Genomic DNA, 26,481 nt, shown 5'->3' with positions numbered 1-26,481 from the left:
CCAGGTGGAGCCGCAGGCTTTCACGTGCGGTCTGTGTCCAGTGGTTCCATGAAAGCTGTGCAGGGCTATAACGGGTTATTACTTTGTAATTGACAGCAGGTTCATGAATGTTTAGCTGTGCATTTAATTCCCCTTCCTCTGCATGACAGATATAATCCTCTTCTTCTTCAAGACTTCCTCGTTAGCGAGGGTTGCCGGCACCATCAGTATGGCATGCTTGCCAAACAAGTCTCCGGTTCTCTGTCCTGAGCTGATCTTGTTGCCTCCCATATTTTCAGACTAAGCCGTTCTCTGACGTCATCGTGGTACTGCCTTTTTGGTCGGCCTCTCTCGCGTTTTGCTGGTGTCAAATCGCTGTCTTGGTTAATTGACTTCCACCTGGATGACAGGTAGGCCCAAAGAATGACAGCTTTCCTGTCATTATGTGTGCCATTAGTCCTCTTTTTGTCTCTAATTCATTAAGGACGCTCGCATTCGTTCGTTTCTCTGTCCAGCTTATTCGACGCGTCCTACGATAAAGCCACTTCTCTGCAGCCTCAATCCTGTTTACCATCGCTGTCTTCAATGTCCAACTTTCAGCTCCGTGTGACAACACTGGCCAGACGAGTACTTTAAGTAGACTGACTTTCCCCTCTTTTCTTATTCCCCTGTCTTTCCATATTGGTACCATCTCCATCAGTCTTTTCTTTGCGAGGGTAATTCTGATTTTTATTAACTGAACCCAAGTATTTGAAGCTCTCCAGGTGTTCCACATCTGGTCCATCTACTGAGATTGCAACATCTGAGTCACCCACTTTCATGCACTTTGTCTTTTTCCACATTCAAACTGAGCAGCCTCTTTCCCCCTCTTTTTACAGATATAATATAGCCACTTAATGTCCTCATAATAAAAGCTTCAAAACTCCAGTGGCCCTGAGAGCAGGGTAAGCGGTTTGGATAATGGATGGATGGGCTTCAAAACTGTTACAGTCTATTGTCTGTTTGATGTTGCTCGATTCCCCACACAACATCCAAAACCATAAGCCTGGGTTTCGTAACAGCAATAATATTGTGAGTGGTGCAGTTACTGAACATGGGACTGCACATTTATCCTCGAGTGTTACTGACCTGAGAAGTGTTTACTACATGAATCAAGGTGATTTGGGCCTTTTAACAGACTTTCCAGTGTCCCACATTTCGGACAGAACTGTGCCACATTAGGAAATGCTGATTGTCCGAGGCAATTTGGCACCAAGCGTACTGACACATGACACTGATACATGGGCTAAGCTAACTGCTAGCCCATGCAGACCGGCAGTTCCGGTAACACTGAGGGCGTTGACTGTGGTATTTTAAGGGGCCATTGTGTCGAGTGCGGGGAGGTGTGTCGAGGGTGTCTGGCTGGGAGAGCTGGTGCTGGATCGGCTGGGAGAGCTGGTGCTGGATCGGCTGGGAGAGCCTGGTCTGCTGCGTCCGGTGGGCCCAGGGATCACGGCCCCTGCCTGGAGCTGCATCCGAGGAGGAAACGCCGAGGGCGGTCTGACAAGACGCGGAAGCGGGGCAGGCTAAGCTAACTGCTAGCCCATGCAGACCGGCGGTTCTGACAGTCATCCTGGCTGGCGTTCGGTCTCCTGGACAGTGATTCTGTTTGTTTAGTTTGGATATAGTATGTGTTAGTTTGGATATAGTATGTGTTAGTTTGGATATATGTGTTAGTTTGGGTATGTGTGTTCTTGTAGTTTTTGGGTGTGTTTGGGTGTCTGTGTGTTGTGCTGCTGGGGGGAAACCATGTTTGGTTTCATTTCATGTACGTGTAGCTGGGTCAGCATGGTGTTCATGTTGTCTTTATTTTATATTTCTTCTCTTGGGGAACATTCCCAAAACCCGTGTGTCATATTTTCTGCTAGAGTCTGTACGTCACCAACCTTAAGTTTAACGAGTGAATATGTAGTTCCGGTTTACCCGTTGTTGCAAGGGGGACTTCAATTAGTGACGCGCAAGAGACGCTGCAGGAGTTGAGCGGCTCTCCGTTCCGTGTGTTGTTCATTACCGGAGAAGATTTGTTGTGAATATCCGCTGGGGAAAGTTTGGACCTCGTCTTCAAGTTACTTGAAAGCAGACAAACCTGGGGAAACTTCTCCGTCGATGCTCCCGACACAACACGATTTGCAAGACATGAAAAGTGACCTTGACTTGTTAGTGAACCGACCTTAACACCTGTGTCGGAACTGTCCTTACAGCGTGGCTTTCTGGGAAGGTTTGGCTCGGTGTATTCCCTGGAACATCTCTGTCCAGTTTCACTACAGGGAGGTGCTGGTTGGTTTCTATGACGTAGGCAGTTCAGAAACAAAACCATATTATTTTATGAATCTTTTCGTTATTTTAGCAACATTTCACATTCACAAAAGTAAAATTTCCAACAGAAGACCTTTCTTAGAAATGTATTCTTAGAAATAAATGTATTTCTAGTTTTCCCCCTTATCCCACCCGATTAACCCAGTGGCACATGGCGGGAACTCTTGTGGAATAGCTCCCCTGGCTCACGTGTCCACAGGGAGGAGATAGTCGTAACACCAGCTTCCTTCACACTCGTGTCGGCTGCGCGTTATTATTTTTCCCACCTGGATTCCGGGAAGTCCCGCCCCTACTCTATCTCTGATTGGCTAACCCTACCCCTAACCCCACCCTAACCTTAACCAACCTAATCAACGGAGGCAACGAGTACTAGCCAATCAGAGGCAAAGTTCCCGGAATGCGGGTCGGGAAAAAAAACAAGGCGTCGGCTGCTCTCGCTACTTTACACGCTGCAGCCTCCTCGCATAGATTGCGTCACCTTCAGGCCGCGAAGGAGGTCGTAGGGAGAATGCTTCCGGTTGCTTGGCTGCAGGCGCCCGGATGGGCCAGAGGGGTCGCTGGAGAACGACGAGTCCCCCAACACTACACCGATCCGCACCCACTATCCCTCGGGTAAGGGCGGCCTAATGAATGCCTGACCCCGTGGACGCTCAGACCGGGACCGGTTACGGCGAGTCCGGGATACGAACCTCCCAGCCACGTGACGAGCGGGTTGCCAGAACGGCGGGTTAATCCGCTCGGCCACCAGAGCGGCCTGTTCAGCACTGTGCAAACCCCGAAGCCTGAACAACTGCCAAGCCTCTATTTTATTTATTTTTTGTTCTTTTTCAAATTCCCTTTTCTTTGATCTTCCATTTTACTCCCCTCATAACCCCTGGCACGTATGTCTGTGCAGGCTGGTGTTGGTTAATCTTGCCGTTTATAAATAAAATGTGTGTAGAAAAGAAAAGAGCAGCTGTTGTAATGGGGAGTGAGAGACGGTGTGAGTTGACTGTGCAGGTCTTGATCCCTGACAACATGTCCACCATTTCTCCTGTGGGCGCGATATCTGCGTTTCCTCCCTCGGTTTGCCTGGGACCCACCCTGGGGGGGTTTCAGGGTGGTCCTGGGTGGGGATATAACGCACCGGCTTCATGTCACAATGTATTCCACAAGTCTGATGTGCAGCAACAAAAAGAAGGCCCACATTAGGCCAATTCACCCAATATGCACCTGTGAAGTGGAGGGTTATTTCAACCGACAGTACATCTACTCCATCGACAGCCACCCAGAAATGAGACGCCCCCTGTGAGAGGGGAGCTTATTAACCTGTCCGCCTCGCTTAAATACCCCGCAGTCCGGCTTTGGAGTAAACACACTGTGAAATTTCACTGACTGCAGCAACTCTGTGGTCTGGTTTTAATTTCAGACGGGCAGAGAACGGTATCTCACCCAGGGCCAAGAAAGAAAAACGTTTATTCCAGAGACTGCCATACCCATCACCCCCCTCACCCCCACTACCCCCATCCCTCCCATGGCAGTCTCTCTGAGCACGCCGCTCCCCACTGGGGTCGTCACAAGACATGAGACGATGTTTTTGTAATACCCTGAATGACCACAGGGGGAGTTTCCCCCCTGGTTATCAAATAAATGTATGTTCACATCCACAATGTAAATAACTCATTCATTTGGATATTTTACGGGGGGGGGGGCGGGGGGGTATCTTCCTCTTCTGGAAGCAATGTTTACCTCATTGTGAAGGTGTGGAGGCATTCTCTTCGCCTCCCTCCGTGGGGATGACTTTCATGCTCGGCTGCTGTCCAATTTTACCCCTCCGGAGTTGCTAGGCGACAGGAACATCCTTATTACCCAGTGTATTCTGGGAATGATGGGAACCGTAAACGAATCCTGCAGATACGTGAGTTGCTATCTGCCTTCCACGTCGCTGTCACAGCGGTGAGGGGGAAGGAAGCCGTCGCCTCTTTGCAGGCCTCCCGAAGCAGACGGCCTGCCGGAGCAGGCGGCCGGCCTGCCGAAGCAGACGGCCTGCCGGAGCAGACGGCCGTCGTGCTCATCCGATCTCGGGGAAATGATTCAAACGTATTTTATTTTCAATGCTGCACCTTTTAAGAGTGCTTATAAAACATCTGCATTGGGTCCTCATGTTGTGAGGCCGTGGGATCAGCGCGGGGCGACGGATGCACGTTGTCGTCCCCTGGGGGTCAACTGACAAAATCTGGCACCGGGCGAACATGAAACGCACCCAGAATACAGGACCGCCTTGCAACCTGAACCGTCACACCCGGGGTGGCCCGGCTTCGGTCAGAGACGCCAAGCGGCCCAACACTCTTCAGCCCATCACTTCCTGTCAACAGCCAGGTCCCGCCCCTGAGGCAGCGCCTCCGCTGAGCCTTCATCACCTGCCGGGGGCTGAATCCACCTCCTTTCACTGCTTTGTGAAAACCTTTAAGTCGGTCAATAACCAGTAATACCCCCTCCCCCCCACACACACACACACACACAAGTCCCCCCCCCCACACACACAACCCCCCCCAAACCTCCACTTTACGCTTTTCTCTTAACAAATGCAGGACTCGGAGGAGGTGTAACTTGCGCCTCATCTGAGTGTTTATGTGTCTGAAATGAATTTGGCTCATATTCCCCCCCCCCCCGAACCTCTCATTGTTGAGGGATTAGCTTTAAGCGTACAGTGAGCGCCGACCTAATATTGCATAACACCGCCTCCCCCCTCCGCCTCGGGCTAAGCCACATTATATGATCATGAAAGAAACATATCTGGTAAATGGCAGAACTAACCAGATTATAAGGGCCCTGTCGGCCGAGCGGGCGGATGGGAAGCGGCGGTGCAGTAGCAACAGGCCCGCTGCCCGCTGCCCGCCCGGCACGCCAGCCCTGCAGCCTGCTGGGCTTTTCGCCCCGGCTCGCACAGAGAGAATTCCCTGTTGCACTTAGTACTCATCCATTTTTAATGGCCGAGCCTCAGCTGCAGAAAGGCAGGCGGACTGGAGGGGGTGGGGGTGGGTGGGCGGGCGGAGGAGGAGCGGTGCACAGCCTCGGTGTAGATGACACCACCCGTAGGCCTCAGACGGAGGAGGTATGCAGCCCCTTTCTATCAGCATCAGCAGCAAATACCGATGTGAATTAGACAACAAACAATGGGGCCGTTTGTTGGAGTCGCTCCGATTCCGCACACACACAACACTTGGTCTTGCGGGCTGGGAAAGTTTCGGCGGTCCCAGCCCGCTGGAAACAGAAAGGTCACGGGTGCTCACAGCTGCATATATCTACTGTATGCCGAGGACTGTTCGTGCACGGCAGTGGGCCGAGGCAGCGGCCCGTCCGTCCCGGTCCGGCCCTCTCGCCGGGTCTGCAGCCGTCATTCCACAGATGGCGGGCGGGGGGAGGCCGGAGCGGGCCGGCTATTCAATCCACTTCAGGGCAAACATGATCCGCCTGGCCGAAGCCAAGACATTCCTGCATGTGGGCAGACCTCCCTAAGGAAGAGGGCCGCCGATACAGAGCCACAGACACCCTGTCTGTTGCCGTTTGGGAGCGCGGCGCTGCGGCGGGCCAAGCGCCTCGGACCTGAGGGGGGGGGACGGACCGCCGCCTCTCACCGTGTCGTTCGAAATGAGAGAGAGAGAGAGAGTTAAGTTTAAAGGTGCCATCCTTAATTCAGATGTGCTGCACCACAGTGTCGCCCCGCGGCCCAAAATACAAACCGCAGGAATTGGAAGCTGGCGTCACTCCCGGATTGATTGATTGATTGACAGGTCTCTTAATAGAAGGACTGACACGAAACGACGACTAGACGCGGGTCGGTGATGTTTTGTGATGCTGTGGAAGGTTTGTTCACGTCACCGAAGGCTGGAGAGATGTGGAGGGAAAGGGTTTAAATTAAAACTGGTGACGGGACACCGAAGGCTTGTGAGTGCAGACAGGCCTGCACTTCACAGCGCCACATAAATCACAGCCTGGCCCTTTAACTTGCCCTCCAGCTGCCCATCAATACGGAGGGGAGCTGTGGGCATGCAGCACAGCGCCACCTGTTGTCGTGTTATGTGGGATCCCATCATGTCCAGTCAGCCAGCCAGTCAGTAAGTCAATCAGTCAGCAAATCAGCCAGCCAGTCAGTAAATCACTCAGTCAGACAGTCAGTAAATCCACCAATCAGCCACTCAGTCAGTCAGTAAATCAGTCAGTCAGACAGTCAGTAAATCCACCAGTCAGTCAGTCAGTCAGTAAATCAGGCAGTCAGTGACTCAGCCAGCCGGTAAGTCATCCAGTCAATAAGTCAGTCAGTAAATCAGCCAGCCAGCCAGTCAGTAAATCACTCAGTCAGACAGTCAATAAATCCACCAATCAGCCACTCAGCCAGTCAGTAAATCAGTCAGTCAGTAAATCAGGCAGTCAGTCAGTGGCTCAGCCAGCCGGCAAGTCATCCAGTCAATAAGTCAGTCAGTAAATCAGCCAGCCAGCCAGTCAGGACAGCAGTTGTTAATTAGACCGGTTTAAGTCAGCCTTCCTGCTTAATTAAACAAAGGGTGATATGATTAATCAGTCATTCAGGCGGCAGCCAACCAGACGGGGGGGGGGGGGTGCCTGTCCATGTGAGCATGCCGGCGGTCCCCTGCTGGCTGGAGGGGCCCCTGCGTCACCGGCCACCCGGGGCGAGTGGAGCGGCTATGAAACAGGAAGGACGACGTGGTTGCAAACCTTTGATAAGTTTTTTATTTCTCTAGTGAATTTATATGTTGTTATTCTGCACAGCAGCATACAGGAAATCGTGGTAAAATATAAATAACAAAGTTCAACAGTGTTTCTTTTTTTTTTTTTTCCTTATTTCATTTAATCAAAAAACCTCTGTTCAAAGTGGCAAATTAGCAATGCTTTCTCGACCCCCCTCCCCTCCCCCCCCCTCTCCCCTCCCCCCGCACACACCCTCCAGAATGTAACATTGAACAACTAAACTTTAAAAAATATGGGAATAATCACTATTTACAGATAGTCACCTTTTGGCGAGCAACGCTTATAGCTTCTTGGAAATTCTCTTCCGTAATGTTAAATGCGACGAAAAGGAAAATACAATTATGTTATACAAAGATCCAAAATACTATCAAAAAACCCCTTATTATAAATGGCAGCACTATATCAATACACTGCTGTTGACATTGTACACGGAAATACAAAATCGTGTTGAGGTAGCGCCCTCTGAGTCGCTTTGTACTGTAAAATACTGGAGAAACGTCACGTTATGTACAATACAGCAGGTCTGCCCCTCCTCCTCCTCCTCCTCCCCCTCCTCCTCCTCCTCCAATGCAACTGGATTCCTTTGGTAAACGAAACGGTCAGAAATGTGCAGTCCTGCAAGAGACACGGTCTGTAATCATACATTCACAATGTTTTGCATCTTTTTTTGGGGGGGGGAGGGGGGTCTTTGAAAAGAAAAAGAAGACTATAAACCTCCTGGGCTAATTAATCCGCGGCGGCGCTGCACCGCTCCACCTTCTCCTTCTCTATTTAACCCCCAAAGTGACAGCTTCTGACTGCGGAGAGGATGCTTGCGGGTGAGACGTTGTCAGGGCAGAAGGAAGAGGGGCGGAGGAGAGACAGGAGGAGGGAGGAAGAGATACCCCAGGGGAGAATTAATCCAGTGTGTCGCCCTCCTTTCTGGGAATGTAAACATCAACATGCAGGTTAGGCTCGCTCGCTCTCTCTCTCGCGCTCTCTCGCGCTCTCATCCGGGCTAAGCTAACGTCTCTGCCGGTCTCGCTGGCCCGGACCGAGGTTTGGCTTGGCAGCAGTGGATCTCAGCGTCCCCCCAGAGAACATGGGCCGTAAACAGAGGCTGCATTGTCTCGCTGTTTTCCTTTTTTTCTCCTCCTCTTTTCTCCCCTTTTCTCTCTTTCTGCTACACAGATTGAATGTCGACTTTGGAGCAGGTTGGAAAACACGTCGTGGACTCTTTTTGTGTTTGTTGTTTTTTTTTGGGGGGGGGGGTGGTGGTGGTGGTGGGGGCAGGCGGACGAGGAGTCCGGATCAGAGACCCGGCTCTCCGGTTTAGGCGCACGCCGCCTCTGGTTGGTGGGATGACACATTCTTCAGCTTTAATGGCAAAAACATAACTTTGGTTTCCTAAGACGAGGGGATGAAACGGCGGCGCGCCGCGGACACGCGACGGACACGCGACCCGCGGGAAACGCGACAGCCCCGCGCCGCGTCGTCGGCGTGTCTCCCTACGCGACCAAAACACTTTCTTTCTTCTTTTTTTTTTTTTTTGTTTGTTTTGTTGTTTTCATTCTTCCCGCTTTGTGATTCTGGATACAGGTGTATCTGTATGCACACGCGCACATTGGCTACAAACTAGCAACAAATAAACCAAGCTGTATGAAGCAGCACGCTTATCTACGCGGTAAAGGAACTATAAAAATATATAATGAGAGGTCTCGAGGGAAGAACAAACCGGGGTAAAGGCCACAGAGCCGAAACAAAACAAACCGTCATCCGGGTGGTGGGGGGGGGGTTGTTGGTGGGGGGTGGGGGGGCAATAATGTTCAGTGCAATCCATCCGACTCGTGAAGTTCGTCCGCTCAGAATATTTTCATCCTCTTGCCCCCCACCGCCCTGCCCCCCTTCAGCGGCCGCTGGGCCGGCTGCTCCTTGGACAGCGGACAGTACTTGATGGTGTGGGCATTGTCCCCGTTGGCACTGCAGAGGGGACACGTATAGGCCCTCAGGATGGGGCACACCACCCTCCCGTCGGGGGTCTTCAGCACGTGGGAGCCGTACACCTCCTCGGGCGCGCCGTTGTTTCTGCAGAAGACGCAGATCTTGGGCTCCTGCTTGCTCCTGGAGCCCGGCTTGCGCATCTTGCGCTCCACGCCGAACAGGTCGAACCCGGCCAGGCCCGCCGTGTCCCGCTCCGGCAGCTGGCCGTGGAAGGGGCTGAGAATGGAGAACCTCTCCTTCAGCTCCATGATGGAGGAGGGCGGGGGGCTGCCGGACGGACAGCAGCAGTCCATCATCAGGTGCGCGCCCTCGCCGCTGCCCGCGATGACGCACGTCGGGCACGCCGCGGCGTCGTCCAGGCCCAGCGTGGCCTTGAGGGACTCGGTGATGGAGTTGGGGTTGGGCGGCATGCTCAGCTTGCTGCTCTTCGTCACCAGCGTGGACAGGCCGAGGTAGTCGTTCCAGAAATTAAAGGTGTAGTCGTACGGGCCGTGCGCGCTCAAATAGTTTCGATTGAGAAAATCCATGGCCGCTCGTCTTCTCCGTCACAGCTAGGAAGAGAGCCAGCGTAATCCCTGAAGTAGTTTTGTTGGGGGGGGGGGGTTTCTTGTGTTTTGTTTTCGTCGGGAGTTCGGTTCCAGGCTGGTTCTCCGTCGCAGCGCGGTGTGTCCAGTGTTCCTGCCGTGTAGGAGCGCCTGGTTTTAACGACCACGGGAGAGGCAGCGGAGAGGGCGGGTCTCTCTCTCTCTCTTCTCTCTCTCTCTCTCCCCCCTCCCCCTCCCTCCCTCTCGCTCCCTCTCTCGCTCCCTCTCTCTCTCTCTCTCTCGCTCCCTCTCCCTCCTAACCAAGTTTGTGATGGTTTGTGGAAAGCGGCTTCTCTTTCTCCGAAGGTACGCGTACCCAAGACGACGCTTCCTAGCGGCGAATCTGAACGACGCGCCGTTACGCGCTCGACCGACGTCGGCGGGGTGAAGACGCCTTCTCGTCGGCAAATCCATCGATTTCAGAAAGTGCGCCGAGGAGAACGAGACGGCTCGCAGAACCTCGCCGAATCATTTCGGGAGCAGTTCCGGTCGGGACGACGCGCTTCCTGTTCACTGCGCCTTCCGCGCGCTCGGGACATCGCGGTTGGCTCATGTTAATAACGCCAACGTGCTATGAACCCCGTATGCGCTGTTTTCCAGTGCCATTGTTCCGCTACGACACCCAGCACGGAGGAGAGGAGATGCCGCACCCCCACCCGGGCTGCTGCGGGAGCGCCAACCCACAGCGGCGCAACTCGTGACTGAGAAATGTGCTCTGGTCCCTGGATCTGGTCCCTGTTAGGCAAGACCATCTCCATCTCCCTGAGGTTTCCTAACTTCGTCCGCGGGTGAAGAGTCCTTAAGGACACGCGGCACAGACCGAGTAACGGTTTAAATGAGCGTCTCCACCTTTAAAGGAGGCGGAGGGCTTCGGGGATCAGCGTAAACGCGCCTCCATGAAGGTGCTGTTCGTGGTTTATGTGCCCCTGTGGCGCGCAACAGCAGAAGGCTTCGCCCTTCCAATAGATGAACAAGGAGGGTCTGGTTTTCAGGTTGACTTGTTCACTTTCTGGTCTTTCCTGTTCTCGTCAGGATGCTTTACTCCACCAGCTGGAGGCCAGTCAAGATGGTTGGTAAGAATGAATTCATGTAGAGTCTCGAGGAGCTGCAACAAGAAACCGAACACACGCTTTCTAGAGAGTTCCTCGTCTGTCACGTGTCACAACGCAGGCCAGGTTTAGTGTGGTGACAAACAAACAAACAAACAAACAAACAAACAAACGTTGCATCCAACATCTTAAAAACACCCAAAATACTCCGCGTGAACCACCACGTGCTGCCTGACAGACTGCAGAGCAGGAAGAAAACCTCCCCAAAGCAATAACCCTGCTCTTCATCCTCGAGTCTTCATACCCTCCATAACAAAGCCAGCTGTAGAGAGACCAGCGTTTCAACAGGGGGCGCCATACTGCAGTGACGGAAAAGGCCCCAAAACACCCCCCCTCTCTCTCCCCCCCCCCCCTCTCTCTCTCAGATGTAAGCCTTCCTCCACCCCATTTAAAGTCACGTTGCCAGTTGGGCGTCATGACGCTTCAGTGGCTGCGAGATAAAAGTCGCCGCGTGCACGGAAACCATTTGCATATATTTTGACTCCGCTCGGGGGCCCGTGTGCAGAACGGAGCTCTGTGATGCGGAGAGGACAGCGCGGTACCGGTTCTGCAGGACCCGGCGACCACACACACACCTCTCACCGTTACGTGTCGTGGATCACACGGCGTTTGCCTGGGACAGATTTGGCCATTAGACTTAGGGCTTGTCACCGTAATAACAGGTAGGGGGCAGCCGGGACGCCCACCCGGGTTACCCCCGCCACGGGGCGACTGCCGTAACGAGTCAGCTAAAGGGTCCGACCCACTAAAGGGCGAACTGGGGGCGGCATGGTGGTTAGCGCGGTCGCCTCACAGCAAGAAGGCCCTGGGTTCGAGCCCCCGGGGTAGTCCAACCTTGGGGGGGGTCGTCCCGGGTCGTCCTCTGTGTGGAGTTTGCATGTTCTCCCCGTGTCTGCGTGGGTTTCCTCCGGGGGCTCCGGTTTCCTCCCACAGTCCAAACACATGTAGGTCAGGTGATGAATGTGGGGTGGGGGGGGGGGGGGCCTGTCCAGGGTGTCTCCCCACCTGCTGCCCAATGGCTGCTGGGATAGGCTGCAGCATCCCCGTCACCCTGAGAGCAGGATAAGTGGCTCGGATAATGGAATGGATGGATGGTTAAAATAGACAGAGGTGGTGGAGGTGGTGGTGTTGGGGGGTGGAGGTGGGTTTTTTTGGGGGCGGGGGGGAGTAGAACGTTTTTCTTGGCCCCTCTTGTAATAATACCCTTACCAAAAAAAGTATACTTGGAGTTCATTTTGCTAAGTACACTTAAGTATATTTCAAGTTTAATATGTTTAGTATCAATGTACTGGTAGTATACTTGTGAGTATACTTTTGTTCAGTATATCTCTGGTAAGTACTTAGAAAGTAAACGGAGAGTGTACTCACCGATAGTTAGTACAGCACACTTGAACAAACCGCTTTTATTTGGTCATTGAAATGAAGGCTTGTCACCGTAATAATAGATAGTTTAGTTAAAATAGACAGAGGTGGTGGAGGTGGTGGAGGTGGTGGTGGTGTGGGGGGGTAGAAGGTTTTTCTTGGCCCCTCTTTGAATAATAGAGTCCTGGAACTCGAGCTGTTTGCCTCCAGGAGCCGGTGTCAGGCGAGCAGATCCTAATCGACGGGGTGTAAAGAGGCAGAAAGGGACGGAGCGCGGCCCCCCGTCCCAACCAGACGCCTGTTTTCGCTGGTCGCACCACCTCGCAGAGCTCCCTCCACCCTCCTTCCTGCCCAGCCATGAGTGGAGCTGGGAGGGAGGACACCGATACGCCAGCAAAACAAGAAGGAGAAGAAGAAGAAGAAGGTCTTTGGTCGCCTTTGTGTTGCCCCGAAAAAACACAACTCATTTGCAGTACAAGATCCCCCAAATACACATTCTGTGGGTCTGTAAATCAGCCAGCTGCTCCTCCGTGACGCAGGTCCAGAGTTACACACACACACTCTCACACACACACACACACACACACACTCACATTTGTCGGCAGCCCTCCACACAAAAAGTACAAAAAACCACACAATGCACTATTTTCTCTGCAATAAACTTGAAACTGACAGAAGCAGTTTCAAGTTTATTCCATATTTCACAGAAATATGGAATAAACTTGAAAATTGCTTTTTTTTACTCAACATAATATTCCATCCATCCATCCATCCATCTATCTATCTCTATCTCTCTCTCTCTCCATCCATCCATCCATCTATCTATCTCTCTATCTCTCTCTCTCTCTCTCTCTCTCCATCCATCCATCCATCCATCCATCCATCCATCCATCCATCCATCCATCTATCTATCTCTATCTCTCTCTCTCTCTCCATCCATCCATCCATCTATCTATCTCTCTCTCTCTCTCTCTCTCTCTCTCTCTCCATCCATCCATCCATCCATCCATCCATCTCTCTCTCTCTCTCTCTCCATCCATCCATCCATCCATCTATCCATCTATCTCTATCTCTCCATCCATCCATCCATCTATCTATCTCTATCTCTCTCTCTCTCCATCCATCCATCCATCTATCTATCTCTCTATCTCTCTCTCTCTCTCTCCATCCATCCATCCATCCATCCATCCATCCATCCATCCATCCATCCATCCATCCATCCATCTATCTATCTATCTATCTATCTATCTATCTATCTATCTATCTATCTATCTATCTATCTATCTATCTATCTATCTATCTATCTATCTATCTATCTATCTATCTATCTATCTATCTATCTATCTATCTATCTATCTATCCATCCATTATCCAAACTGCTTATCCTGCTCTCAGGGCCGTGGGGATGCTGCAGCCTATCCCAGCAGCCATTGGGTGGCAGGCGGGGAGACACCCTGGACAGGCCACCAGGCCATCACAGGCCCCCACCCACACACACACCTAGGGACACTTTAGTACGGGTGAGTCACCTGACCTCCATGTCTTTGGACTGTGGGAGGAAACTAGACCCCCCGGAGGAAACCCACGCAGACACGAGGAGAACATGCAAACTCCACACAAACGACGACCCGGGACGACCCCCAAGGATGGACTACCGCGGGGCTCGAGCCCAGGACCTTCTTGCCGTGAGGCGACCGCGCTACCCACTGCGCCGCCGGGCCGCCCATTTTTCATGGTTACAGTGTTCTGTCAGAAACCACGGCTTCATGGGTTTGAAAAGTGAAAATTTCAGTGTTTCGCTTTTTTTTTGTTTCGTTTAAACTTTTGTTACAAGCATTTTTTTTTAACTTTGCCGCCTCGTCCACGTCTTTAGATCTCAAAATAGAAAGTAATCCTAACTATTTTTCAACATAATATTGTAAATAATAAAACAAATGAAAATGGCTTGGCTAAAAGGATGGGCTCCTTAACCTAATATGTTGTTGCACAACCTGCAGAGACGATCATTGCAATCAAACGTTTTCTGTAGCGCACAGTGAGACTTCTGCACCCGGTAACGGGCATGTTGGCCCTCTTCCTGAGCAAACTGCTGCAGCTGTCTCGGGTCTGATGGGTCCTTTCTCCGGACTGGGAGTTTCAGCTCTTTCCATAGATGTTCGATAGCATTCAGATCAAGAGTCACACAAGGCCACTTCAGAATAGTCCAGTTTTTTTGTTCTTATCCATTCTTGGGTGTGTTTTGGGTCATTATCCTGTTGGAGGACCCGTGACCTGCGACTGAGACAGAGCTTTCTGACACCGGGCAGTATGTGTCGCTCCAGAAGGCCTTGATAGTCTTGAGATTGCACAGATTCAAGGCACCCTGTGCCAGGAGCAGCAAAGCAGCCCCAAACATAACCGAGCCTCCTCCATGTTTCACTGTACGTATGCTGCTCTCTTCTTTGAAAGCTTAATTTTTTTTCCATCTGTGACCATAGAGCTGATGGGACTTGCCAAAAAGCTCCAGTTTTGACTCATCTGTCCAAAGGACATTCTCCCAGAAGCATTGTGGCTTGTCAATATGCATTTTAGCAAATTCCAGACTGACTTTTTTATGTTTTTCTTTCAAAAGTGCCTGGGTATTCTTCCATGGAGACCACTTTCACTCAAAAAGCGATGGATGGTGCGATCAGAAACTGGCATGCCTTCACCTTGGAGTTCAGCTTGTATCTCTGCAGTCATTCTTGGTTCTCTTTCTACGATTTGCACTGTCCTTCTGTTCAATCTGGAGTCGATTTTCCTCTTGTGGCCGTGGGCAGGGAGGTTGGCTGCGGGTCCCTGGACCTTAAACGTCTTAACAATATTTGCATTTGCTGCTTGGATATGGTCTTGTAGCGGGGACGTGCCATCCATATAAGCAAGGTAAGCAGGGCTTACCCAATGAAAAAAGAAAAAAATAACACTGTGAAATATTAAAATAAAAGTGCTAACAGAAACCGTTTGTTTGTCTTCATTAGAAGAGTCGTCATCTTTGGTTCCAGTGCAGCAGCAGTCATTAATTTTGTCTTAGCTTTTTTTTTTTGGCGCTCTCTCTCTCTCTCTGTTTTCTCTAGCGTGGATTGGAACGCATTAGAAGAATGCATTACGCACCATGGGCGTTGGACTTGTTCCCTCAGCCCACTACTAACATGCCCAGTGTGAGCACGCTTACAAACCAATCAGCAGCTCTTTCCTTATCAACGTCATCACGTCCACGTTCACGCAGCGGACCTGTAGGCTAGCTCCTAGCTAACCACCGTCGGCTAATTTTAACGTTACAGTGAACATGGACAGTAGTGCTGTAAACACCAGCGACCTTCGGAGGTTTCGCAAATTGGATTTCATGGGAAAAACCGAGTTGCTTTCTAAAGGCCGCCCGGGACCAGCGTTGAAAGGCCTTCCCAGTAAAAAGGGAAGGGTCGTGAGGGGTTTCTAGAAATGGCCATGTGGCTGTGCAGCGACCAGCCGCCTCTCCTGCTGCTCCTGTCCGTTGTTTTCAGCGGGTGATTATAGTGTGTGGACTCAGGCGGGCTACGGACACCTTAACAACCTGACAGGCGCTCAGTAAACACGAGAAGGCCGCGGTCCACATCAGAAGTCGAGTAGCATTGGAAACACTTGGCACCAGCCGTATCGATCTAGCTCTCGATGAGCAAACGAGATGATCAATCGAAAGGTTAGGGAGAAGAGAGATATCCTAAACAAACTGATTGATGCCACCTGCTATTTAGCTAAGCAAGAAATAGCATGTCGGGGCGATGAGGAAGGCAAGGACTCTTTGAACCGGGGCAACTACTCTGGACTCATTCGTCTCATTGCAAAGTATGATGCGAATTTAGCCACCCATGTAAGCTCGTCTGCTGTTTTCTCTGGCCTTTCCAATCAGACCCAAAACGATCTGATTGAGGCAATCGATGAGCGAAGGGCGACATGTACGGCCCTTGATTTGAAGCATTATATCACGACTGGCCATGTTTTTTTTTATTTTGGTAATTTGATCATAAAGTCCGCCACTGTAACACTCCGCTAACTGTTTATTAGCGGGTTCTAGGGCATCAGTTTACCTGAATGGCATTTCCTTGACACCGCACTCACCCGTAACATTTGTGCTTGGCACAATGTGTAGTTAAGTGTATTAAAATATTTTATGCTTACTGTTACTTGTCCTGTCTCCGTCTTCTGGCTACCTTCACCGGAAGCTACAGGGGAACCGAATTTATTTGGGGTCCAGGGCCGAAGTTCTCTGGCGCTGTCCGTCACTGTACTAGCTAGCTAGCTAGCTAAACTCCGGAGTACAACCCAACACAGTTCAATAGTTCACTTCGTCTGAAAATGGCGAGGACACCGTCTTGTCTCTTTGGAAACACATTTAATCCTCCACAGCTGCACAACACGTTGACATAGGTCCAGTATATCACAGTTCTTAGTAGTAATATTTCCTTTCACTTGCGCGGAGCTCCCAATACCGTTCGCGCCACACAACAACAACTTCCTCATTCACCCCTCCCTACCAACCAATCAGAGGCCGACCCCAGATCTCGCTCTTAAAGCGGTAAACCCTTATTACCCAACACTAAATACAAGTTTAACCGGTTCTTTTCTTGCCCGGTGCGGGATTCGATACGGGGTGTACTGCACCACAAGGCGACATCACTAACCGCTCGGCTAAAGGGTCAGACCCGTTAGCTAGGGGCTAACGTGTCTTATTAGTAGTTTACACAAGTGTAAATAACCACCCAAACGTTTTGTGAACCGGCTACTAAAACCATTTGCCGAGGTGGTCTGGGACGCATTTGCCCACATGTCTTTTGTAGTGTAAACGCTAATGCGGCCTGATGCGTCCCCGACGAGAACGTAACAGGAAATCTTCTTCTTCTTCTTCTTCGGAGTAATGAAATCTGATCACAAGTGGTCAGCAGGACGCATTTGGAGACGCATGATAGACACGGGTGTAAACGGGGATGTGTCTCGCTGTCCACTTGTGAGCTGATCGCCCAAAAAGCATTTTAAAACCGGGTGTAAACAGGGTCAAAGGTGTCACACGGCCACCTGCCACAGCACTTCCTTCCCGCGCTGAGGGTGTCGCCTTACGGCCCTTGGAAAGGTTGGTATTTGTAAACCACTTGGACGAGTCTACATTGTTATTATAAACTACTAATAAGACCTTCTAGTCGAGGGGTTAGTGACGTCGCCTTGTGGCGCAGTACACCTCGTATCGAATCCCGCACCGGGCAAGAAAATAACCGGTTACATTGGTGGCAGCGGTGGGATCCGGAAGTGTGCAGATCCTCAGAAGTCTTTTCGGAGCGCGGGAAGAACAAAGCGCGAGGCCGCGCTTCCGGGGAGGGTGACGACTGTAAACTACTAATAAGACACGTTAGCCCCTAGCTAACGGGTCTGACGCTTTAGCCGAGCGGTTAGTGACGTCGCCTTGTGGTGCAATACACCCCGTATCGAATCCCGCACCGAGCAAGAAGATAACCGGTTACACTATTGAATTTATTCTACCTAAATAATGGATTATTGTCTTGGAAATGTGGACATTTCTTTGTATTTCTGTAATTATTTTGGTAACGGTTTCTGAACGCGGGCCTGGAACGTTCCGGCGCTAATGAGTGTTACGTAACGTCAGCGAGCTAGCTAGCATTGCTAATAATGGCATCGTTTTGACAAAGCAGGGAACTGTAACGTCTCTCCGATCACTCAAACACCCCACCGCCAACCCAGCACCAGCTCAAGGGTTGAGTTTACCCTGCCTGCCCTGAATTGACAAGTAGACGTTGGAGAGGTGGGTTTGGCGAGAGAAGGGGATGGAGAGAATTGTGGTTGGTTTGGGGTGACTGGCAAAGTGAAAGGAAGGCCTGTTACGAAAAGAGGAGAGCGGAGGTGTGGAGTGTTTTTAAGAGTATACTGGAGAGAGATGTTAATATGTTGTATACATGTATAGTCAGTCATCTCCTGGCGGCCTGTCCAGGGTGTCTCCCCGCCTGCCGCCCAGTGACTGCTGGGATAGCAGCATCCTCGCGACCCCGAGAGCAGGATGAGCGGTTCGGATAGCGGATGGATGGCGTTATGTCAGGGAGGAAGAGTTTGTTAGTGGATTTGTGGCGGGGAGCACTTTTATTGTGATTGGGGAAAAAGGGAGGGTGGTATTAGATCTTGGTGTGTAGGGGTAAGATGTATTGAGGACGGTATATGTATGTTTTTTTGTTCGATTTCCTTGATTTGGTGGGGGGGGGGGGGTCTGTAGGCTGGGCTCCATGCCAAAGCCTACAGGTACTATTTTCTATCTTGCCTATCTGTTTTTTCAACTTTAGTTGAATGCCTTGTATCTTGTGTTTTCTTCTTGTTCTAATGATTAAGTATATGTCTTTGTAAATATTTTAATTAATGCATGTATTTTCATTAAGAAAAAAAGACTCCCTCCCCGGTGGGTACGTAATTACAGCTTCCATCCTTTTTGTTACAGTTATGAAAGGTACACAAAGGGTCCGTTGGCATCACCCCCCATGAGGCCAGGGGGGAACCCCCAGCCACCTCCTCCCCATCACTGTCCAGCTATGAATCTCAGAGGTAGGCCTTCGTTTGATGCAAGATAAACATCCATCCATTATCCAAGCCGCTTATCCCACTCGGGGTCGCAGGATGCTGGAGCCTATCCCAGCAGTCACTGGGTGGCAGGCGGGGAGACACCCTGGACAGGCCGCCAGGCCATCAGTTTATCATTACATCATTAGTTTGATGTAAAACATCCATCCATTATCCAAACCACTAAGCCTGCTCTCAGGGTGGCAGGGATGCTGGAGCCTATCCCAGCGGTCGTTGGGCGGCAGGCGGGGAGACACCCTGGACAGGCCGCCAGACCATCATAGGGCCAATACAAACACACATAAAGCAGTAATACTTTTGATAGATTTTCCTGTGGAGTACATGCAGTGTCCTTTGTAAACTAGGAACAGTGGAGACTAATTTCATATTGGAATGCAGTCAAATAATAATTGGTCACACGTATGTCGAAACCTAATACGCTCTTCAATTCAATGTAGTCCACACAGTGTCCATAAAGGCCCAGTATTCCATGGGAAGGAAGTCTCGAGCAATAGCACCAATCTACAGTATGACTTTGTCTCTGTTTCTCAGTCCCTAGTGTGTGTGTGATAGTTTGGCAAGCTAATCGCAGCACATTGTCATTTCTTATTGTGTGTTCATTAATAGACCGACAAATCTGTCCGTACTTGCAGGGATGACAGCTTCCACATTCCTGGGGATTTCTGCCCTTGAAAACAAAGAGCGAACGGACGAGATTAATGTGCTGCAGGAAAGGTAAAGAAAATCTATAATATCAGCTACGAGTCAAGCAGGACTTATTGATTTGGGCTTTCTATGTCTTTGGAAATATTGTTTGAATTACTGATACACACATCTCACCGTGCTACCTTCTGTATGCAGCATATACTCCATGAGTATGGACACACAGGATGTTGATGAGGCAAATTTAGTTTTATTGCACATTTCAGCATCAAGGCAATTCAGAGTGCTTCAGATAAAATATAAAAGGTGTTAAGAAAGGCAAAATAAGGTAGTAAAAGCAAAATTTAAAGGCTTTCTTCTTCTTTCTTCTAAAAAGACAAACAAAAAGGGGTGTCTTTATATACATGCTCCATAATCCAGGTAAGAAAATCACAAAAAGTTGAATCAGTTCATGTGGGCATAACATTTATTGAGAGAAAGATTTCGTCGCTCATCGAATGCCCCTTTTTCACCGCATGGTGCCGGCTCGACTCGACTCTACTCTGTTCGCTTTACTTTTTGGGATTTCGTTTTCCACTGCAGATGGTATCCCCTCATGGCGAAGCCCCGCTGGTCATTTGTGGGCATGTTGACTAGTTTTTTTATTTACATTTAGATAAATATAAATAAATATACATATATTTCTATTTCTATTTTATTTATTTATTTATAGTGGTATTATAAATAAACAAATAAAATAAATAAAATATAAATATAAATACATTTCATTTATTTATTTATAGCAGTATTGGCCCTGTGATGGCCTGGCGGCCTGTCCAGGGTGTCTCCCCGCCTGCTGCCCGGTGACTGCTGGGATTGGCTCCAGCATCCTCGTGACCCTGAGAGCAGAGTAAGCGGGTTGGATAATGGATGGATGGATGTAGCGGTATTTTCATGTCACCTTTTAGTGTCGGCTCAGCTCGCTTGGAACCTCGACGGAGGTGGTACCAAAAAAAAGTACCTGGTACCAGGTACTATCCTTAACATTTGCCCAATGGAAAACCGAAAAAAAGTGAGTAGAGTTGAGTTGAGTCAAGCCGGTACCAGTGGAAAAGGGGCATAAGTGATTTCCTCAGTCTCAACTGACTGCAGGTATCCCCACCCTTATAAACAACACATAACGATAATGCATAACGACCGACACCAACGATCAGTTTCATATGCAAATTACCGTGACCATTAACTAGAGTTACAATGGCCACGTGTACTATTCACACAGGATTGGGGAATAGTTGCAATGACAGCACTGTAAGATGGAGACAGATGTACTGTTAGACCCCAGTTGAACTGATTCATCTTTCTGTGAAAGAAAAAGAAAAGAAAAGTTACAGTGCAGTGTAAGACGATGATCAAATGCTTCAAATCTTATTTAATCATTGGCAGCAGGCAAGCAGGAATGTCTTCAACATTGATTTAAAAGAACTGAGAGTTGCAGCAGACCTGCAGTTTTCAGGGAGTTTGTTCCGGATATATGGTGCATAAAAACTGAAAGCTGCCTCTCCATGTTTAGTTTTGACTCTGGGGAGAGAATGCAGACGTGTCCCAGACCATCTGAGAGGTCTGGATGGCTCATAGCGTGGCAGTAGATCAGAAATGTATTTTGAGCCTAAACCATTCAATGCTTTATAAACCAAGAGCAGAGTTTTAAAATCAATTCTTTGACAGACAGGAAGCCAGTGTAAAGACCTCAGAACTGGAGTGATGTGATCCACTTTTTTTTAAGGACTCGAGCAGCAGTGTTCTGAATCGGCTGTGGCTGTTTTAGAGAATTTTTAGAGAGACCTGTAAAGACACCATTACAGTAGTCGAATCGAGTCATCTCATCTCATCTCATCTCATCTCATCTCATCTCATCTCATCTCATCTCATCTCATCTCATCTCATCTCATGTCATCTCATCTCATCTCATCTCATCTCATGTCATCTCATCTCATCATCAGCTGCTTCTGTGGGGTCGGACTGTGGTGGCAACAAGCTAAGTAGGGCATTCCAGATGTCCCTCTCCCCACTAATGCCTGCCAGCTCCTACTGGGGGATCCCAAGGCGTTCCCAGGCCAGATTGGACATGTAGTCCCTCCAGCAAGTTCTGGGTCTATCCCTGGGTCTCCCAGTTGGATGTGTGCAGAAAACCTCCAAAGGGAGGTGCCCAGGAGGCATCCTAATCAGATGCTTGAACCACCTCAACTGGCTCCTTTCGACGTGAAGGAGCAGTGGTTCCCCCCCACCTCCCTCCGGCTGTCTGAGCTCCTCACCCTATCTCTAAGGCTGAGCCCAGACACCCTACAGAGGAAACTAATTTCAGTCGCTTGTATCCACGAACCCACCCTTTCGGTCACTACCCAAAGCTCATGACCATAGGTGAGGGTTGGAACAAAGATTGACTGGTAAATTGAGAGCTTTGCCTTCCTGCTCAGCTCCCTCTTCACCACAACGGTCCGGTACAACGTCTGCATTACTGCTGATGCTGCACCAACCCACCTGTCAATCTCCCGCTCCACCCTACCCTCACTCGTGAACAAGACCCCGAGATACTTGAACTCCTTCACTTGAGGCAACAACTCATCCCCAACCACAAGGGAGCAATCCACCATTTTCCAGTAGGGAACCATGGCCTCAGACTTGGAGGTGCTGACTTGTCCTGTCCATTTCACACTCAGCTGCAAACCGCCCCATTGTGTGCCAGAGGTCATGTTCTGATGAAGCCAGTAAAGCCACATCATCTGCGAAGAGCAAAGATGCAATTCTGAGGTTCCCAAAATGGACGCTCTCCTCACCTTGGCTGCGCCTTGGAATCCTGTCCATGAATATCACAAACAGAATCAGAGACAAGGGACAACCTTTCTTGAGTCCGACACCCGCCGAAAACGTGTTTCACTTTGTGCCGAGAATGCAGACTCAGCCCTCACTTTGGTTATACAAGGACCAGATGGCTTGTAGCAACGGCCCCAGTAGGCCATAGTCCCACAGTACCCCGCACAGAGTGCCCCGGAGTACACAGTCGTCAGCCTTCTCCAAGTCCACAAAACACATGTAGACTGGCTGGTAAACCTCCCATGCCTTCCTCAGCACTTCCGCGAGGGTAGAGTTGGTCCGTTGTTACACGGCCAGGGCGGGAAACCGCATTGTTCCTCCTGGATCTGAGGTTCGACAACCGACTGGAGCCTCCTTTCCATCACCCTAGAGTAGACTTTCCCAGGGAAGCTGAACAATGTGATGCCCCAATAACTGGAGCACACCCACCGGTCCCCTTTTTTTTTTAGATATGGGAACCACCACCCCAGTCTGCCAATCCACAGGTAGTCTGTGGAGTGGCAGCACAGGTAGTAGTCTGTGGAGTACTCGAGTCAACTGAAGATAAATGCACGGACAAGTTTATCCAAATCCTGCTGAGATAATTCTTGATATGTTCTTCAAGTGATAGCTGTGGCGTAGGCACACATCACAGTGTGGGTGGGCACAGAGAAAATTAGGTGGGCCTAGCCCACCCAAGACCAATCATACTTACACAAACACACACACAGCATTACTTTTTACACACACACCCGTTACTTTGGACAGTTGACCCCAGGTATTTAAACTCATACGCCTTCGTCACCTCTACTCCTTGCATCCTCTCCATTCCGCTGTCCTCCCTCTCATTCATGCACAGGTATTCCGTCTTGCTCCTACTGACTTTCATTCCTCTTCTCTCCAGTGCATACCTCCACCTCTCCAGGCTCTCCTCAACCTGCACCCTACTCTCGCTACACATCACAATGTCATCCGCAAACATCGTCGTCCACGGAGACTCCTGCCTGATCTCGTCCGTCAGATTTTAAAGGATGACTACGCTCAAAGACATGAAGTTCAGTAAGTAGAGTCCAATACAGTCGCATGGACAATGGTGATTTGCTTGACCAAACTTATTCCGTGAACATAGACTAAATTGTTCTTTATTTGTGCCGCCTAAGGATAATGTGTCATGTGACATCACATACTTGGGAGGTAAAAAACAAAGCGACTACAGCAGAGGGGAGAGAGAAAGAGAGAAAGAGAGAGAGAGAGAGAGCATGTGTATTAGAAGCATTACGGCTGTAGCAGCTTGTCAAGATGGTTGCGTCTTTGCACATTGCTTGCTGGTACTTGTAGTCCAAAGGAGTCGAATCAAGTGCAGCTGGACTTGGTATATATCCGTGAAGACGTTTGGCCTCTCATCCAAGAGGCTTCCTCAGTTCCTGCCTTTCTGACTAGACCAAGCTAGTCTGACTGGCTGCTGACGAGACTCAGTATTTATCCTCTAGGAGTCGTTGTCAGAGCTACTGAGGAAGCCTCTTGGATGAGAGGTGAAATGTCTTCCCGGATATATACCAAGTCCAGCTGCCCCTTATTCGACTCCTTTGGACAACCATGATGACCTGGATGAATGAGAACATTCACAGACATGGTACTTGTAGTAACTGCGGGAGAGGCTCTCTGAACAGAAAAAGACAGTTTTCTATGTAAATAGGAGCTGCATCAAAGTGTTTAGAGCTGTATGAGACAATACAGACCGTCTGTGCTCCCTGAATGTGCACATTATCCATCCATCCATCCATCCATCCATCCATCCATCCATCCATCTATCCATCTATCCATCCATCCATCCATCCATCTATCCATCCATCCATCCATCCATCCATCCATCCATCCATCCATCCATCCATCCATTATCCAAGCTGCTTATGCAGACCGGGGTCACGGGGATGCTGAAGTCTTTCCCAGCAGTCATTGGGCAGCAGGCGGGAGACACTCTGGACAGGGCGCCAGTCCACCACAGGGCCAACACACACACACACACACACACACACACACACACACACACACACACACACACACACACACACACACACACACACACACACACCCCTAGGGACAATGTAGTACGGCTGAGTCCCCTACAGGTCTTTGGACTGTGGGAGGAAACCAGAGCCCCCGGAGGAAACCCAAACAGACACGGGGAGAACATGCAAACTCCACACAGACGACGACCCGGGGACGACCCCCCCCCCCCAAGGTTGGACTACCCCGGGGCTCGAACCCAGGACCTTCTTGCTGTGAGGCGACCCCTCTAACTACTGCGCCGCCATGCTGCCTGTGCACACTATGAGGCGGTGAAATTCAACACTGCCCGTCCTCTGCACCACCACCGAGGCAAATCAAATCCCTCTCCGTCTAGCGCCCTTCCACAGTGAACCCGGCTCCGTCTCTCTTGCTCTTAAACGTCACAAAAGGGGGAAATGTGAGGATGCGGCCCCCCCCCCCCCCGAGGCCAACAGTTGTGCAGTGTGTGATTCCGGGATGAGGTGGGCTGCCGAGGAACGTGGAAGCAATAACGCAAGCGATCGCTGCTCAAATCAAAACCTCGAAAGAGGGGCGACAGCAGCGAGGAGCAGAAACCCTTGGACGGGCCGCTGCGCCTCTGTATTTCTGAGGGCTCTGACGAGACAGCGGCCCCACGCACCTTGAGGGGTGGAGTGGTGAAGGCAGGCCAAACGGGTGGCTCAGCAGACCGCGGAGTGTTTTACAGGCTGCCCCTCGCTCCGTTCTCTGTACTCAGCAGGTTGCTCCCAAACAGTATTGACCGCTCATTTGATTTTTACTCCGAGGCCTCTTTTCGCTCTGTATAAAATATGAATTTGATGATGAAGCATGAATAATTTATAAATGTAAAGGCCAATCTTGTGGGGGGTTTTTTCCCTTCCTTTCAGGACGGGGGCGCAGATTGTGCGAGCAGATTCCCGCGTTGCTGCAGCGTATCTGAAATATTCATGGCCAAGTTATTGGTTAATTTTGTTGTGACTAAGAGGGATTAATCCTCGTCCATTAACTAAAGCTAATTCTCCCAGCTGCCCCCGGGGTAGAGTAGGTGTAATGGATGGAGGGGGGGGGGTGAGATTAGGAGAGGAGTGATGCATAACGTCAGCAGGGGTGCCAACTGCTGTAAATCGATGTAGGAGTCAACTAAGTGATTGTTGTACAGGAGTTTTTGCTGGACGAGAGGAATAAAACACTTTTTTTCCACACAGATCATCAAGAAAGTGGTTGTTGAAGGCGGCGGGGTGGGCGGGGGGGGGGCACTCAGTCCGTGATGGCTGTGGTCTGCATGCATGTATGCTGGTACTCGTTAGAAATACAGCAATTACATTTCAGGATTATTGCTGTTAGTGCTCCAGATGAATTATGCAACACAAATCAATTCGCACATGGCTCCTGCTGAAGTTAAGTCTTTGATAATGTATGATTTATTACTTCCTGCTGAGCTAATCCTCCGGCAATATTCAGCCTGCCTTTGTTGCAGCTCTAATCACAGACAGGTTGCATTGTAATATCCAGGCCTTGTGTTTTTGGCTTGGCTGGCGTGTTTGCTCACATCACATAAAGGATCACGTGGCGGAGGATTTGTTCTGTTGGCGCACACAGTCTGCAGGATTGCTGTTTGAGACGATAACTAAATGATTGATAGTGTTGTGGAAAACATGAATATAGAAATGTGAGGGCGCTCAACCTCCCGTTGCATCGCTTCTATTTGCACTATTGATTCAGATGCACATAGCAGCTGGGGTGTGCTTCTGAATTATTACTATTTCCACAACCTCAGACATGATGTCCAGGATGTGGCGTTCACGAATGGCTAGACTCGCTAGCCCGTTGGCTAACGGGTCGGACCTTTCAGTTGACTGGTTAGCGCAGTGGGCCGTGGTGCGGGAGACCCGGGTTCGCTTCCCGGCTGCGGCGGCGGTTCCCGGGAAGCGCGTGCGCCCAGAGGCGTGAAGGAGCTGGTATGCTAAGGAGGGGGGCACTGCAACAAGCATGACTGAGTAGACTCGCTAGGCCTTGGCTAACGGGTCGGACCCCTTAGTTGACTGGTTTGTGCTGTCGCCCGTGGTGCGGGAGACCCGGGTTCACTTCCCGGCTGTGGCGGCGGTTCCCGGAAGCGCGTGCGCCCAGAGGCGTGAGGGAGCTGGTATGCTAAGGAGGGGGGCACTGCAACAAGCATGACTGAGTAGACTCGCTAGGCCTTGGCTAACGGGTCAGAC

The 26,481-nt window shown here is 50.3% G+C and overlaps 1 protein-coding gene across 1 annotated transcript; it reads right to left on the bottom strand.

Moving 5' to 3' along the window:
- Positions 1-7,757: 7,757 nt before the first annotated feature.
- Positions 7,758-9,683, bottom strand: nanos1 (nanos homolog 1). Its single transcript, XM_056288186.1, has one exon. The coding sequence runs from the start codon at positions 9,588-9,590 to the stop codon at positions 8,925-8,927; it is 666 nt and encodes a 221-aa protein (XP_056144161.1). The 5' UTR covers positions 9,591-9,683; the 3' UTR covers positions 7,758-8,924.
- Between the last annotated feature and the right edge of the window lie 16,798 nt (positions 9,684-26,481).

Source organism: Lampris incognitus, chromosome 1 (assembly GCF_029633865.1).
Source record: "Lampris incognitus isolate fLamInc1 chromosome 1, fLamInc1.hap2, whole genome shotgun sequence".
NCBI classification, from domain to species: domain Eukaryota; kingdom Metazoa; phylum Chordata; class Actinopteri; order Lampriformes; family Lampridae; genus Lampris; species Lampris incognitus.
This window is presented reverse-complemented; position numbering and strand designations above follow the sequence as displayed.